Raw genomic sequence first — 17,113 nt, 5'->3', positions numbered from 1 at the left:
CCAATGGGGAGCCTCCTCTCCAGCTGTTAGTTACACAGCTCCCCTCGCAGGCCCCCTGCTCCCTGCAGCCAGTGAACACCCCGCGCCCCTCGCCCCTGTAAGATGAACCAGGGCAGGTGGATGGTCCGGCAGCTGGTCAGGGTGCTTTCACTGTAGCAGGACTGATCGGATGACCCTAACCTGGGGCCGTTAGAAGCGCCTTTGTGGGAAATCTTTTTTTTTTTTAATATGCATTTCTTTTTTTCGTTTTTTAAAATATATTTCTATTGACTTCAGAGAGGAAGGGAGAAGGAGAGAGAGATAGAAACATCAATGATGAGAGAGACTTATTGATCAGCTGCCTCTTGCACACCCCCCACTGGGGATCGAGCCCACAACTTGGGCATGTGCCCTTGACTGGAATCAAACCCGGGACCCTTCAGTCCACAGGCCAACGCTCTATCCACTGAGCAACACCAGCCAAGGTTGTGGAAAATCTTTTTAATGGAGATTAATTAGAAAAGCCTGGAGTGCTAGCTGTAGGCAGAAGTGCCCATTCTCTGTTTGTGGTTACACATTAACACTTGTATGTAGACATGTAGTAACATACACACGCTCACTAGACACATGAATTCAAACAAGGACACGTTACCTCACCACACACAGACGTTGCACCACAAAACACACACACACTCACACCATCAAATAGCAGCCTTAGTCCTTCTGATTCTAAAGAGATAGGTCCTCGGGTCCAGTTTCTTTATGTGCCTGCATTCCAGGCACTTCCAACTGCTCACTGGTCTTTTGTGTCTCTGTATCTTGGCTCACACTGTTTCCTTTGGAATGCCGCACCCCCCCTCCCGCCCCCGTCAAAATGCTCCTCGTCTTCAAGGCTCAATGCAGTTTTAGTAAGTAAATGTATATTTCTTGAGTATCTACTATGTGCCAAGCAAGGCCTCCATTGTCCAACATGTATGACTGTAGAAAGGGCCTAGAGCTGCCTGGCCGGCGTGGCTCGGTGGTTGAACGTCGACCTATGAACCAGAAGGTCACGGTTCGATTCCCAGTTAGGGCACATGCCCAGGGAATCCTCAGTGTGGGGCGTGCAGGAGGCAGCCGATCAATGATTCTCATCATTAATGTTTCTCTCTCTCTCTCTCTCTCTCTCTCTCTCTCTCTCTCTCTCTCTCTCCCTCCCCCTTCCTCTCTGAAATCAAGAAGAATATATATAAAAAATGGAAAGAAAGGAAGGGAGAAAGAAAGGGCCTGGAGCTAACGAAGGCCAACAAGATATGGGTCTCAGCCCAAGGGAAGGCAGTAGGGAAGCCAGGCATGTGAAACATGCAGTTCACTCACTGGTCCAAGGTGCTTTCTGTGTCTCGCTCCATCAGGTACCATTTGCTGACTGCCCAGGTACTGAGTCTGTTGACTAGCCTGGAAGCTGGGAGATGGCAGGACCAGGTTTGTCTTGTTCGCTTTGAGGCCCAGAGCCCAGGACGGTGCCTGGTAGGTAGTAGGCACTAAACCCGTTTGTTACCTGAATGAATGAGTATTGAATTGAGTTAACTTTTTCTGAGTGCAGGTGCGTTGTCCATTTTCATTATTAATTAATTAATTAATTAATTTTTAAAATATATTTTTATTGAATTTTTACAGAGAGGAAGGGAGAGAGATAGAGAGTTAGAAACATTGATGAGAGAGAAACATCGATCAGCTGCCTCCTGCACACCCCCCACTGGGGATGTGCCCGCAACCAAGGTACGTGCCCTTGACCGGAATCGAACCCGGGACCCTTCAGTCTGCAGGCCAACGCTCTATCCACTGAGCCAAACCGGTTTCGGCCATTCATTATTAATTTAGCTAATCAAATGAGAGTACCTGTTATGTGCAAAGCCTTTCGTACTAGTAAATTTGGAAGATGCACAACTAAGACACATCTGTTACCTCACCATCTAGTCAGGTGAAGAGGAGCCAGAATAAAATACAGTGCAGCTACAGACTAAACCAGTGATGGGCAACCTTTTGAGCTTGATGTGTCAAACTTTGCCAAAAAACTGAGCATAACTCGGGTAGTGTGTCACTTTGAGGAAAAAACTAACTCCAAGACTATAGTCGCAAATGTTTCATCCTCAGGAGCAGCAAATGTTTCATCCTCGGCATGCGGTCGCGTGTCATCAGAAATGGCTACGCGTGTCAGTGCTGACACGCGTGTCATAGGTTCGCCATCACTGGACTAAACTATAGGTCTAAACAAAACAGGATTCTGTTCAGGTCCCACTGTATTTCACTGACGTTTCCTGATTAATCGCCAGGGGACAGAAGCTTTACTGATGTCTTCGACTTCCATCCTAGACCATTTTTGAACTGTTCTTTCCCCTGCAGATGGCTCTGTTCAGAATTCCTTCCTTTACACTTCGGTGCTGCAAATCCTTTCAGTCCACCTCGATGGAACTGATACAAATTGATTATTTGATAGGTGTGCACCCCAAGTAAGGAGACGATCTGTGAGGTGTGTGGGTAGGATTTTTAAAGTGCCGGAATTGAAAAGGACCCGGAGCGTGCCTCGGAGCCTCTGGAGCGGTGCTGTCAGGTGCTCGTCTGCCCTTGTCTGGAACGCCGCTAGTGATGGGCGCTCCCTGCCATGTACTATTAGAAGGTTCTTACACGAATCAAAAAACCCGCCGCCCTGGGAGCCGCAGTCATTAATGTCTGTCCCGGGGGCTTGTAATGAGGCTCAGGAACGGGGCCCGGGGGCCACACCTGTGTTACAGGCGCGCAGCACACCTGCCAAGTCAGCCTTCCTCAGAGGAGCGCGTGGAGAGCCGACGCCGATTGAACGAGCATTCATCAGGGCCCGTGCCTTCCTGGCTCGTCAGTCAGGCCGTCCATCTTGCAAGTGCTGGGGAGCCTGCAGAGCGATCTGTGAGGCAGGCCTCCTGACGCTGGGAGGAGATGAAGATCTAACACCTGGGTCTGCTGCTTTTCTTTTTCTTTTTTTTAAATTTTAAGGGAAGTGATACTGGACACAACGGGTCCAGGCCGCCTGTCACTACTTGAGTCAAATTGAGCAGAGACAGGGTTGAATCATCTGTGAGCGTTTATTCCCATCCTGCGGGCAGCATGGAGAGCAGCAGGCCATCCTGTAAACTCCGCTCTCCCCTCTCGAACTGGCCGGCCGGTTACAGGTGGATAAGGAAGAAGGGCTGTGTGCAAGCGGGAAGGGGGCGGGATAAGGGCTGCAGGGTCCATGGTCCAGGGGTCTCCTGCCAGGACCTTGAAGCCGGATGATAAGGTCGTTCATTTTCTATGGTGTTAAAACCCAGCTCAGCCCGTTCCTGGGACTGGCGAAGGGTCAGCGTTCCTGAGGCAAACTCCCGAAGCGGGTCAGGGTCCTGGCCCAGCAACCAAATCAAAGTGTGTCCTGTCCTTGATTTGTTCTCAAGACGTATTTTCTTTCCTGAGCAATGGACCCATCTGGGCTCCGATGGGTCTCGTCTTTCTACAGCCCTGTTTCCCCCTTGTAGCTCATCCTCCAGTTTCCCAGGGTCGGTAAGAAACCCTCTTATCTATCGTCTGTGGTCCTATTCTTATTGCCTGTCCTTCCCCCGATCAGAGGGGGCTGAGAGGAGGTGGAGACATAGTATCCTATATAATAAAAGGCTAATATGCAAATTGTCCCCTTGGGAGTTTGACCAACCGGGAGTTCGACTGCTCGCTATGACGTGCACTGACCACCAGGGGGTGGCGTGGATCGAAGGAAGGCCCCGGCTGGCGGTCAGCAGCCACTAGGGACCCTACCTGTGCACCAATTTCGTGCACTGGGCCTCTAGTAAACTAAAAGGCTCATTCGACTTAGAAGTAGAGCAGTGTCCTTAAGAGCTTTTATCTGGTATCAGAAGACCTGGACTTCCCTCTGGCGCTTTGGTTTCAAGGTAAAGGAGAAAATGCCCTCCTTACCGCGGCCCCAGCCCTCTTCTGGATTTCTCAGATGCAAGGCTGTGTCGTCATGGAGCTGTTTCTAAAAGTGCCAGGAGACCTCTTTGTAGAGGGTCTGAGGACCAGCTTGCATCTCTTCCTGGGCATTGGGCCTATTGAGGGGACCCGGGGGGTCATTCTGGCTACTTTCAGATTGTACTCGGAAGCCATATTCCTGACAGTGGTGACGGAGAGTGTTAAAGCAACCAGAGGGTGGCCTTCAGAGCAGAACTTGAACTCCTCTGTGGAGGCCTATGCACAACCACCTGCCTGAGGAGGAGCGAGAGGGGAGGGGTCACTGTAGGAGGAGGGAACGGAGTTAGGCCCCAGGACAGACTTTTTGTTTGTCCTTGAAAAGGCAGGGTGGCGCGGAAGAGGGGCGACTCATTGATCTCCTTCCAGCGGGCACCCGCTGCCTGGAGCCAAGATCGGCTGCCTGGAGCCAGCCCTTGAGGATGCCCTTAGGGGGAGGCGAGAGGTAGCCGTCACCTGGGACATTCTTCTTGGGGGAGAGGCCAGGGCCCTGCCCTGAGTTGCCTTTGGAATGACCTCAGATACAACCCACCTCTTCTCTCCTCCTCCCTGCCCTTGGCTAATCCTTCAAAAATCCCTTCCATTTCTCAAGGATTTCACTCCATTTCTTTGACCTAAATGCTCCAGAACTCCCCTCCCATCTGTCCGCACAGCCCCCAGGCCTTCTCCAATTTCTTTCCTCTCTCCTCCGTCCTCCTCATGTTTTCTCTCCCAGATGGTCTTGTTACTTTTTTTTGTATCTACCTTTCCAGGCTTCTCCATAGTTTTTCTCTAAATGCCCCTTTTAGCTCCCCTCTTGCAGTGAGGGAGGGTTCCAGGTACATTCCTTACCCCCCATCACCCCCCCCCCCCATCAACACAGGGCGAGCAGGTGTGGGGTGTGCCTGGCCCCCGGGGAAGGGAGCCCTCTGTACTTGGGGGGGCTGGCTCAGATGCCACCAGAAATTTGGACACATGCCTGCCTCAGATATCTCTCTCCTCTGCTGACCCTCATTTTCTTCCAAATAAATGTGTTGGGTTGGTGATCAAAGCCCTTTCTAGCTCTAACCTTCAGATTCTCTTTCTAATTTAATTTTCTTCTCTTTCGCCTTCCTGTCTCTTTGTCTTATTCTCTGTCTGCCTCTTTCATAGCAGTGTCACCTTAGCCCCTTCCTCCTTCCTGCCGGCCCTTAAAGCAGCCTCCCTCTCCTCTCCCTGCCGCCCGCTCGCTCTCCATCTCCCTCGCTCTCTGTACTGGGCCTGTGACTCTCCCGTCCTTTTCTCTGTGGTATTCTCATTCGTCTTGGCACGTGGGCCATCTCTCAGTGTCCTGTGTCAGTTCCTTTCCTCCCACTCTGTGGACGGGGGCTGCCGGCACTGGGGACCCTCCCCCCGTTGCTTCTTTAGGTTGGGGGGAGGAGGGCAGGCAGGCCATGTCTTCCTCTCCTGCCTTCCCACCCTGGCTACTGCGCCTTCTCCAGCGCTTCCAGCCTTCGGTGGCTCCGGACTGTCCTAGCTGACGTTCGCTCGTCTCCTTCCCTCTTTCTGTCTTTTGCTCTCTCACCTCCTATCCCATATGAGCTGAAGTCCCTGCCCGCCACCTGCCTCCTCTCTCCTGCAGGCTTCTCTTGCCGGCTGAAGCCAGCATGAAGTTCGGTTTTTCAGCAGAGCCACCCACCATCCCTGCCTCCTCCCTTTCTGCTCCCTCCTGTCATACCTGCTCTATACCCACATCCCGTGAGCTCACAGAGCCATTGTCCTTTCCATAAAGCATTTCAGGGTCCCCTGCCAGAGCCCATTTACATCGAGTTGCCAGATCAGGTCTAGCCCAAGTGCAGAGGGGGGTGGAGGTCCCAGTGGGGGGTGTGTGTGGGGGGGGATGGGGTGCAGTGCATTCAGCTGCACCTGTCAGTCTTATATATATATATATTGATTTCAGAGAGGGTGAGAGATATAAGAATATCAATGATGGCAGAGAATCATTGATCGGCTGCCTCCTGCACACCCCTAACTGAGACTGAGCCTGAAACCCGGGCATGTGCCCTGGCTGGGAATTGAACCATGACCTCCTGGTTCATAAGTCGACGCTCAACCACTGAGCCACATTGCCGGGCTGCAAGTCTTTTTTTATTCGGGAGCTCACAGTCCTTGTGACTGGGCCTGGGCTGGCAGGTCACTTCAGAGACCCGAATCGCTTGCTCTCTGTCCTTTTTCCCACCATGCACCTAGAGGAAGGGGGTGTAAGGAACGCTGGTGTGGAGTCCTTACGGGGAAACGAAGAAAGGCCTTTCTTTTCCTGTGCGGGTACTTCCTCTGGGTCCTCCCAGCCACCGTTCGTGTCACAAACCACAGACCTCCCTCTCCACCCTCCGGGGAGGAAATGCCAGGATGGGCCCAGGCATACCAGCTCTTCCTCAGTCTGAGGGGGACGGGCAGGGGGTGAGTCCTAAGGTGTGTCAGCAGGTGTGGCTGAGGTCCCAGGAGAGCAGAATCGTAGAACATCAGAGCTGAAAGGCCCTTGGGGCCACGTGATTCTGCTCCCTCTCGTTAGAGTTTCAGGAAGCTGAGGCCAGAGGAGTGAAGTGACCTCCGCGGGGTCACTCAGCTGGATGGGGCAGAGCCAGGACCAACAAGCCCCCACCTTCTGACGGGGCCCCGAGTTCTCTGTCCCTGCAGGCGGCATCGGGCCAGGTGCCATGCCTCCTGAGGAATCTGTTTCTGCCTCTTTGGGTGACGAGTTACGGGCCAATCAACTCCTGTGCCCTGTCCCTGTGAATACCCGCCAGGCCTGTGGCCGGCCTCTGTCGCCGGCCTCCGTGGTCTGCTCAAACCCGAGGAAACCAGGCCAGATAGCGGCCACTTTCAAACCCCATCTGGTCCCTGGGAAGACCCCCCCCCCCCCGCCCCCCGTCTCCTGCCCCAGCCTTGGGGCAGACACCAGGGAGGCTTGGCCCAGCAGTTGTGGGAGGGAGGAGACACTGGTCCTTCTGCCCATGAGTGCGGCCTCCTGGGATGAGAGAGGACCCCACATGGGGAGGCGGCGAAGGCTGCTGGGCCCGTGGAATCAAGGCATTTGAGGTCCCCACTCTTCACTGAGTCATTTTCATTCCAAATTGTGAAGTGAAGGCAAAGTGCTGGTGGGCGAAGAGTGGGGGTGCTAATCATCTGTGAATGTTTGCAAACCTGTCTGTGGGAGAGGAAGTCACAGCCCACGTTGGCATTTTCAGACTCTGGGCTGGGCTCTGTCTGAGGCAGAATCCACAGGCCTGATGCCCGTGGGCTGGGCTCTGTCTGAGGCAGAATCCACAGGCCTGATGCCCGTGGGCTGGGCTCTGTCTGAGGCAGAATCCACAGGCCTGATGCCCGTGGGCTGGGCTCTGTCTGAGGCAGAATCCACAGGCCTGATGCCCGTGGGCTGGGCAGGCCTGGTGCTTCCCTCCCAAGAGCTGCTGGCCTCAAGGTCCTAGTGAACCGGGAACCTGCTTCTCCATTTGCCTCCAGGGGCCAGTGTCTGTCCTTCTCTCCTATCTGTCCTCACTGCCCGGCCCTTGCCAGCACTCCCCCCGCCCCCCTCCAATCCCCGCTTCTCCTCCACCTTCTGTCTATCCAGTGCTAACCTCAGTTCTCCTTTCCTTTTCTCTGCTGGCCCTGCCCAGGGAAGGCAATCCTCTTTCTTGGTGAGAGGATCCAATGGGAGGCGCCCTCTCTGGCTGTTGTAGTTTTCACAGAACAGGACAGGAATGGCTGGGATTGGAGGGGGAAACATTGGGGGCGGGACGAGTGGGGAGAGCAGGGAGAGGGCGGAAGAGTGGAGTGTGGAGAGATTTAGTTCCATCTGAGCGCTGTCGGTGTGAATCAGAGGCTTGTCTTGGAGCGGGCAGCTGTCTCGGGCGGAGAGAGTGGGGCTGCCGCAGCCCAGGGGTTCATTACTGCTCACAGGGTAAATCTGGGGAGACAGGGCCTGGCCTCCACCCTCCCTCTCCTGCGGCCTGGCTCCCTGGGCTTCTCTGTGCTTGGCCCCCTCCTTCTCCGGTTCCTGGCAGACCTGGCCGGCAAGGCTCTGGGAGCATGACTGCCAGGGCGCAGGTACCCTGACGTGGGCACAGACAGATGCCCATGGGGTGCAGAGACATGTACATAAACGCACAGGTACAGAAGAGGGGTGTGTGTGGGGGGGTTGGATGCGCCCTTGTGTGTGATAGTACGTGTATGCTCACAAGAAGTATACGACGCGTGTCTGAGAATCTGGAAGCATTTTCGGCCTCTCTGTAGTAGAGTTAGAGGTCACTTAGTTCCCGGTCAAAAACGGGGTTCCACCCCTCTGTCTTCACTGGGCCTTTGTAGGGAAGCCGCATCCCAGCCCCAGGGCTAGGCCCAGTGGGACAGGAGATGTGTTCACACACAGAGGCTGAGGCAGGCCTGGCTGGCTCTGAGCCGGGCTCCTGGTCTACCTCTGGACCCCGGTGCGGTGCTGAGGATGGTAGAGGGGGTCGGCGAACAAAGCTGGAAGGCAGCGTCGTCATCCAGGAAGATCGGGATTGAGAACAAGAGGTGGGAGGGTGCTCGAGAAGAAGTGTCCTGGGTGAGGGGACAGTGTCAAGGGGAGATGGAGAGGCCCAGGGGACAGGTTTGGACAATGGCCCGAGTCTGAGGCTCACTTTCTAGGCTTTTCCTCACCATCCCCATATTCTCTCATGACCACCCCCTGATTGCATCAGAAGCTTCCAGAGTTCTGTATCCTCCACCTGGCCTACCGCTACCCCCTCCTCCAGGGAGCCTCCTAGGACTGCCAGCCCTGCCCCGCAATGCTTCTCCTCTGCTGCAGGGGACCCTGTCCTGTCCCTCCATCCCCCTGGGCCCTGCCTCTGCCGGGCTCTGTGGCCTGGCCTGGGCAGGGCGCTCTGCCTTCTTTCCTGGTTTCTCAGGTAGGACCGTTGACCCAGGCATGTGCTCACTCTCCTTCTGTCAATCAACAGACCTGCTGTGTGACTGGCCGCCAGGCCCCGCTAGGTGATGGGGCTGGAGCTCCGAGGGACATAATGTCCCCGCCCCTCGGGCAGGGCAGGGATGGGGTGAGCAGGGCAGGGTGGACCTTCTGTAGCTGAGGTGAGACGTGAGTGCAGAGGGCTCTGAAGGCTCGCAGGCCAGTGACCGAGGGCTTCACGGAAGAGGTAACTCTTTGAATCCCACAGGAGGGGAGAGAGCAGTGGCCCATCTGGGAAAGGCCTGGCCACGGGCACGAGGGGTGGCAAAGGTGTGGGGTGAGCAGAATAGAGAGAACGGGACTGGCAATGCAGGCTTGGGGCTTCCTCCCCATCACGGACCAACCTGTGGGCATTGGACTCGGTCTCATTCTGTCTTGGCTGCCGGGGCTGTTTGGGGCCAGGATCTAGGCTGCCTTCCCATTGAGTTCAGTTCCCTAGCCCAGTGGTCGGCAAACCGCGGCTCGCGAGCCACATGCGGCTCTTTGGCCCCTTGAGTGTGGCTCTTCCACAAAATACCACGTACCCTAATTAAGTTAATAACAATGTACCTACCTATATAGTTTAAGTTTAAAACATTTGGCTCTCAAAAGAAATTTCAATCGTTGTACTGTTGATATTTGGCTCTGTGGACTAATGAGTTTGCCGACCACTGCCTTAGAGCATCCCTTTCCCTTCTCTGGACTCTCTTCAGGATCATTGCCTCCATTCTCCAGCCTCCAGACTAGATTGCTTCCACCAGGCCTACACCAAGAGGGCATTTTACTTCCAAGTCCCCAGCAGGACACACACCTTCTTTGTCCCTCTCCTTACCCCGCCCAGGAGAGATGAGGGTCATAGCTCCCACTAGTGGGCACGTGCAAGGAATGCCCCTGGCATGTCACAGCCTCATCTGGTCAGTCCTCACAGCGCTCCGGCGGGTGTTTGCATCGCTCAGTTCACCGATAAGGGCAATGAGGCTTAGAGAGGGAGTGACGTGGCCAAGGTCACACAGCGAGCAAGGGGCAGACGCACTGCATGAGCCTGTCCGTCTCCTGAGCTTGTGCTCCTTAAAGGGGCCTTTGCAGCTCTTAGTCCAGACTTGTCTTTGGAGTCACTGCACAGGTGAGCACACACAGGCCGGACAGGGGAGGGGCAGGCCAAGGTCACGGACTCCGCCCTCCGGCAAGATCTCCGCCTCTGACTCTGACCCCAAGGGCTTCTGCTGAGTGTCCCACTGCAGGTCAGCCGCCTGCTTGCTTCAGTGGACAAGGAGCCGGCTTCTCCCTGTCCTTGGAGACTTCGCTGGAAAACCAGGGTGCCCCAGCCCCAGGCAGGAGAGCTGTGAATATCAATTCCATCTCCGAGCCAGGGCTCACCGGCTGCCCCACTCCCAAGCCCTTGACTCGGGCTCTGGGGGCTGTGGAAGGAGAAACATGAGTGTGGAGAGTTTGCAGCATGAAGCGACACTAGAGAAATGCGCAATGATATGAATAAATTTAAATAATAATGAGGACAGTGCCTGAATTAATAATGCTGGCTGCTCACCTGACCCACCTCCTCCCCTGGAAATATGGGCGAGCCCATCCTTTGCCTCTTTGGAAGACGCGGGTGGACTGCCAGGTCAGCAGAGTTGGGGAGCTGCTCACGGGGGTGGGGGAGGAGCCCTGTGTCTAACTCCCTGATCCCCTGCAGACCCAAAGAGCTAGGTTTGCACACTTACCCAAAAGATGCTTCCTCTGTGCATTAAATCATAAGCTGGCCATCCGTCACTCCTGGCCCCGCCCCCTCTTCTTGGTCCCTGTGTGCGCAGCACCAATTTGGATGTCAAACGTGCAGGGAAATTTAGAGGAGAAAGATACCACAGCCCTTGGCCTTGAGCCGAGGTTCTCATTCTGGTAAACAGGGCAGACACCTCACCCACCCACTGCCCTGTGTCCATGGCAAACAAAAGCAGGGGCACAGACCACCTGAAATCCCATGGACAAGCTGTGTTTGCCCAGGGCGCTAAGGGACCAATCCTGGAGGACGTCCTGGAAGCGGAGCAGGTTTGGAAAGAAGGGGAGAGATGAAGCTGGGGGAGGAGAAAAAAGAAGAGGGGGACAAGCCTAAGGATCCTGTCTTTATTTACTGGGACGTCTTGGAATGGGGAGGGACAGGTTTCATTTGCTTCCTTATACCCAGAATAACGGGGAATCAGAGAAATTTTGGAAAACTTAGTTTGGAAACAGTTGGATTTGGGATGATGGTCTCTGTAAAGACGTGGGAGCTACAGAGGGGAAGAAGGGGAAGGACTCCTGGGGAAAATTGATTTGGGTTACAGTGCTGTGACAGATTGGGGACGGGGCAGGATGCCGCAGACCTCTCCCTCGCCGTCCCGCAGCCCTCCATCTCTGCCCTCGTCCCCACAGCCCTGCCCGGGAGCTGAAGCTCTGCTCCTGAGGCCACGCGCCTTGCCCGGGCCTGCCCACCGCTGGGCTGGGCAAGCGGGCGGCAGGCGGGCGCAGGGAGTGGTGGGGAGAAGGAACCGCTGTCCAACTCCCTGCTCCACTCAGCTCCACAATTAAAGGCAATTACTCTGCGGTTCTCTCATCCAGTGCTCCGGGCCGGGCTGCCAGCGGGCGGCTGTATGCGGCTCCCACAGAGCCAGGGCTCCACGCACAGGGCAGGGCGTGTGCCACGAAGCAGGGTCCCGGGCACTTTGTTTTGGATGCACAGCCACTCGGGCCACTGTGCCCACGTGGACACACCTGCCCCAGAGAAGCTGCCCTTAGCACTTGCTGGGCGCATTCACAGGGAGCGGGACCACATGGTTGCACATGTGTGTTCCCTGACATTGGCTCACACAGAGCATGTGCAAGTAGGGTGCAGTGGTGTATTCACGCCTCAGGACTAAGGGGACCGCGACGTCACCGGCCGCGTTGGCGTGGGCTTCCTGGAACTGGAATGTGCTTTCCGCCTTCTTTGCTCCAGTCTCTCTCTGCCTCCTGCCCAGGCCGTGTCTGCTTCAGAGGCCAAGACCATTACAACAGCAGTCTGAGCACTTATTTATTTATTAATTCAGCAAGCCTTTGTGAAGCACCGTGGGCCAGTGCTGACTGACACGGGTGCCCAGTGAGGGGCAGTGGGAGAGAAGAGCCGGGGCCTGGAGCTCTGCGGCTCCGGTTCGAATCCCAGCTCTGCCTTTAATCCACCGGGTGGCCTTGGTTAGGGCCTCAGTGTCCTCATCTGTCGGCTGGGAGGGTTTGACGAGTCCCGCCTCCGAGGCCTTTGTGCAATGATGTGCCACTTCCTATGGTTGCTGAGCACTTGGGCTCCCGACACCGTCCCCGGGGACCGTGGAGGGAGGGAGGGATGGGGTGAGCCTGTGACATCCTGCAGGGAAGGTGCTGGGCTGAAGTGGGCAGACGGGAGGGTCCCCGGCCCAGGCCTCCTCTCTCTCAGGCCAATGCAGGGCCGGGGCAGGAGGCGGGCATGGCTGCCTCTGGGTGGCGCCCCTCTCCCCATGCATCTCCTTACCCGGCGCCGCCTTTGGCTTTGCCAGGGACCCAGACGCGCTTCAGCCAGGAGCCAGCCGACCAGACCGTGGTGGCCGGACAGCGGGCCGTGCTCCCCTGCGTGCTGCTCAACTACTCGGGGATCGTGCAATGGACCAAGGACGGGCTGGCGCTGGGCATGGGCCAGGGGCTCAAAGGTGAGTGGTCACCCCGCTAGCCCGGCACCCTGACGATCCCATCTGTGGACCCACCGCCCCTCTGTCCCCGGACAGACTCCGGGCCTCGGCCTCCCTTCTCTGCTCCAGGCTCTTCCCGGGGGTGTGGCCGGGCTCTCTCCTCTCCTCCCAGCTTTCCCCAAACCCTGCTCTTCTTTGTTTCTTCCTATGGACTCGCTCAGAAAGGCAACGAGAGACCAAAGGAAACCAGGAGATCTTCATGCAAAAGAGTTCAGACAGACAGACAGACAGACACCAGGAGAGCTGCTTCAGGCAGAAGGAGGGGAAGAAGGAGGTGCTGGGAGCGTTCCCTGCAGAGCAGGAGAGAGACAGGCCACGTTTATGCCACTGGCTTTGCCCCTGCCCCTGCCCCTGCCCCTGCCCCTGCCCCTGCCCCTGCCCAGCAGTGTCTGCTCAGAGGCTGAAAACTCACTCTAATATCAGCCTGAGCACTTATTTATCTATTTATTCAACAAGCTTTTATTAAGCACCCCGGAGCCAGTGCTGAAGCAAACATGAGTTGGTAATAAGTTAAATAAACAGACAAACAAACAAACCAAAACCCAACTCTCTGAATTCCAAAGTCAGGCAAGATTCTTGGAGCGGCCGCCTGGCAGAGGAGCTGCGGAGTCCAGACCCGGGTGCTGGTGCTCCTGCCACCGCCCTGCGGGGCCTTAGGGAGGTCGCCGCCCCTCTCTGGCCTCGGCCTGCCACCGTGCACAACGGCGTCAGTCCCAGGCCTGTCCGCCTTGTCAGTGCATTTGTGGGTTTCGAACCAGAGGAGAATATGCTTTGTGAAAACACGCTGTTCATCATAGAGCCGTGTAACGACTGTGTATGGTTATTATTGTCCGAGGGGGTGAGATGACCTGCTGTGGGTGTCACGTATTAATGCAGGTGGGGGAGGTTTGTTTCTATGAAGCAATCTGATGAAAGGGAAGAGATAGGTCTGGTGGATCTATGGATGATTGGAAGGTAAAGAAACTGGGAGAGAAAGAGATCAATGGATATGGAGTGAGAAGAATCAATAGCCTCTGGGCAGAGGCAGAGAGTGGGAGGGAGCTGATGTGGGGCACAGGAGGGGGGGCAGGAGGGTGAGGGGCTGGGCAGTAGCAAGGGAGACTGAGTCGCAGAGCCCGACTCTGAGGCCCACCGGCCACAGCCACGGCTTCTGCAGGGAACAGGGTCTCAGATTTCGGGGCTCCGCAGGGAGCTGGTGGGACCTGCCCCACCATCCCTCCCTGAGCTCATGTTTGTGCTACAGTGTCCCACACCTCCCCTCTCTTCCTCTTCTTTCTCTGTTGTCACATTTATTGTTTTCTCTTTCCTATTATTATGAGGGACCATTTTCTGCAGACTGCTTTAGAGATTTGCTCTCCTTTCCCCCACCGCCCCCCCACTTCCCGTCTCCACCCTGCCCCTCCTCCTCCTGCGTCATGGCCCCAGCCTCACTCTGGGAGGTTATGACGTCACTGGTGTCCACATCTGGGGCCTCATCCCTATCCACTGAGGTGGGTTCTCAGGAGAGGGCGGAGGGTGGCGTGTTGGCTTGGGATGGGATGCAGACCCTGGTGTGGGGTGAGAAGCGGGCAGAGGATATGCACGGGTCATTCAGGCTGGTTCCCACGTGGGGGAAGACTCACACTGGGCTCCCCCTTTCTGTCCCTGCAGCCTGGCCACGGTATCGGGTCGTGGGCTCCGCAGACGCCGGGCAGTACAACCTGGAGATCACAGACGCCGAGCTCTCTGACGACGCCTCTTACGAATGCCAGGCCACAGAGGCCGCCCTGCGCTCCCGGCGGGCGAAGCTCACCGTGCTCAGTAAGAGCCCCACCTCCCTCGGTGCCCTCAGCCCACTCCTGCTCTTTCTCTTGGCATCTGGCAGTCCCTCTGCTTCTCCTGTTCCACCTTTTCACCTTCCTTCTCCCTCTGCTCCTGGCCTCACGCCTGCCCCATGTCTCTCTCTCTGCCTAGCATTCCCTCCCCATCTTCTTTCAACTTCTTTTCTTCTTAGTAATATACTAGAGGCCCAATGCACGAAGATTTGTGCAAGAATGGGCCTTCCCCTGGTTGCCGGCACCGCCTTTGCTGTGGCCGGAGCCGCCTTTCCGCCTTCCCACCTGCCCAGAGGCCCCCAGCGGCTGGGGTGGTGCAGAACCCCTGCGCCGTCACCATGGCTACAATGCATGTGTCCAGCCCCGCCCCCGGCAGCTCCCTGCCAGCATATGCAAATTAACCCACCATCTTTGTTGGGTTAATTTGCATACTCACTCCTGATTGGCTGGTGGGCATCATGAAGGTATGGTCAATTAGCATGTTACTCTTTTATTAGTTTAGATTTGTATTGATTTCAGAGAGGAAGGGAGAGGGAGAGAGAGATAAAAATATCAATGATGATTGAGAATCATGGATCGGCTGCCTCCTGCATGCCCCCTACTGGGGTTCGAGCCCGCAATCCAGGCATGTGCCCTTGACTGGAATCGAACCCAGGATCCTTCAGTCCACAGGCTGGCGCTCTATCCATTGAGCCACACCAGCTAGGGCGTTCTTTCAGCTTCTCCTGAAGCCAGATCCGGATTGAAGAAAGTGGAATGGGGGCTTGGGCAGCCACTGGAGGGACCTGTGCGGGTGTGAGGTCTGGCATCCTGTGCCGGGCTGTCCAAGGACAGGCTCCCTGGGCCAGAGCAGAGTGCTGGGCTGGAGACCCTGCCTGCTCTCCCCGCCTCTCCCAGCAGAGGGAGCTCCTCCCATTCTCTCTCCCACTCCGCTGTCTCCGACCCCAGAAACTGCCCCTTGGCTCCTTCTCAGCCCTTCCTCCCCTTCTCCGCCTCCTTTCCGCCTCAGCACTCACCCTCCTCCTCAGAGTCCCCTGGACGCCTCCTCGGGGAGCAGGGGAGCAGGGGAGCAGGACTGGAGGGCCCTGGAGGAGGCACTGTCTCTCCGCGGCCACCCCAGAGGCACGGAGCCCATGCTCCTCTGTGGCAGCACCAGGGCCATTTCCACGATGATGGGCCTCTCCCCCGCACAGTGCCAGAGTGTCCTGCTCCACTGCCGGCCGCTCTGTTTTTAAAAAATATATATTTTTATTGATTTCAGAGAGGAAGGAAGAGGGGGAGAGAGAGAGAGAAACATCAATGATGAGAGAGAATCATTGATCAGCTGCCTCCTGCACGCCCCCTACTGGGGATTGAGCCCGCGACCCGGGCATGTGCCCTTGGCCGGAATTGAACCTGGGACCCTTCAGTCCGCAGGCCGACGCTCTATCCACTGAGCCAAACCGGCCAGGGCATGCCCGGCCTCTCTTGCAGGACCTCCGGCTCCACCATCTTTCTGTTCCTTCAAGCTCCGTGGCTCTCCCTGGGCCTCTGCCTCTCGTGTTTCTGTCTCTGCCTTTCCTTTCCACCTGCCTGTGACCCTCTGTCTTCCTTTTTGTTATCAACTCCATCCCTTCCCTCTTCCTGCCTCTGTCTGATCTGCCCCGCTCCCTCCTTTTCTTCCTCTAACCGGAATTCATTGAAGTCGGGGAGGCCCCAGGAGGGATAGGAGGAAGGAGCCAGGTAATGAGATGAGCGAGCTTGAACACAAGGACGTTTTTTCCTGGGGTCCGGGGGAGGCTTGTGAATCCTTTGAGTGTGGCAGGCAGAGCCCTGGACTGGGGGTCAGGAGACCTGGGCCGTTTTTTGCACCAAGCGTCAGGAGAGGTCACGACCTCTGGATGGTAGTTTTCTTATCGGTAACGTGGCATCACGAAGCGGCCTTTTCTTAGCAACTGTGGCTTTGCTGCGGTCCGCGCAAGGAGCTGTGAGCTGTGGGGTCTGGGCGAACGAGAGAGGAAGCCCACAGCCAGAACTGTTGGATGCAAAGGCCCTGCAGGACCAGGACAGAAGGCTGGCGGGTGGCTTGCTTTTCCTCTCTGGTGAGGACGGAATGGGAAGAATTCGCGAGGAGCAGGCCTGAGATTGGGGAGCCAGCATTAGTCAGCCGCCAGGGGTGGGCGTGGGAAGATGAGATGCGCCATCTTCCATCCCTGGTTAGAGGGTGTGAGCCCCATGCTGGAGCAGGCATTCCGGGGGAACCGTGGGCTTCTTCTATTCCCCTTTCTGACGCCTCTGTTTTAGGTGCTAGAATAGGTGCCCTGGAGAGCTCCCGTCCAAATTAGAAGGTCTGATTACTTTCCCTTCCCTTTCCTTTCCTACCCGAGCACTACAGGAACAGAGACAAATGAAGAAAGGCCAACCAAACCCCTAGACATTGCAGGGACGGGGCTTCTCATGGTACCCAGAGGCTTGGTTCAACCCAGGAAGGCTTACTGGAAGAGGAGACTATAAACGGGAGCCCTGCAGGGGGGAGTCACTTGTTAAAAGGCTTGCAAGCCAGTAAGGCAGAGCCACATGAGTGGGAGAGCTGACTGGCCTGTCGGGAGGGCAGGGTTGGTGCTGAGGTGTGGACCTTTGTAGCCATCTGGGCGACTTGG

General features: G+C 56.3%; 1 protein-coding gene across 2 annotated transcripts in view; it reads left to right on the top strand.

The window, feature by feature from the left end:
• Positions 1–17,113, top strand: part of KIRREL1 (kirre like nephrin family adhesion molecule 1) — a 107,963-nt gene that overhangs the window by 73,571 nt on the left and 17,279 nt on the right. For both annotated transcript variants that reach the window (XM_079761817.1, XM_079761818.1), the window contains exons 2-3: positions 12,472–12,621; positions 14,311–14,460. In XM_079761817.1, coding sequence (XP_079617943.1) covers positions 12,472–12,621; positions 14,311–14,460 — 300 coding nt within the window. The remainder of the gene's footprint in view (positions 1–12,471; positions 12,622–14,310; positions 14,461–17,113) is intronic.

This window comes from Cnephaeus nilssonii (genome assembly GCF_951640355.1).
Source record: "Cnephaeus nilssonii genome assembly, chromosome: 21".
Lineage (NCBI taxonomy): Eukaryota > Metazoa > Chordata > Mammalia > Chiroptera > Vespertilionidae > Cnephaeus > Cnephaeus nilssonii.
The sequence above is the reverse complement of the archived record's forward strand: the minus strand, read 5'-3'. Positions and strand labels throughout refer to the sequence as shown.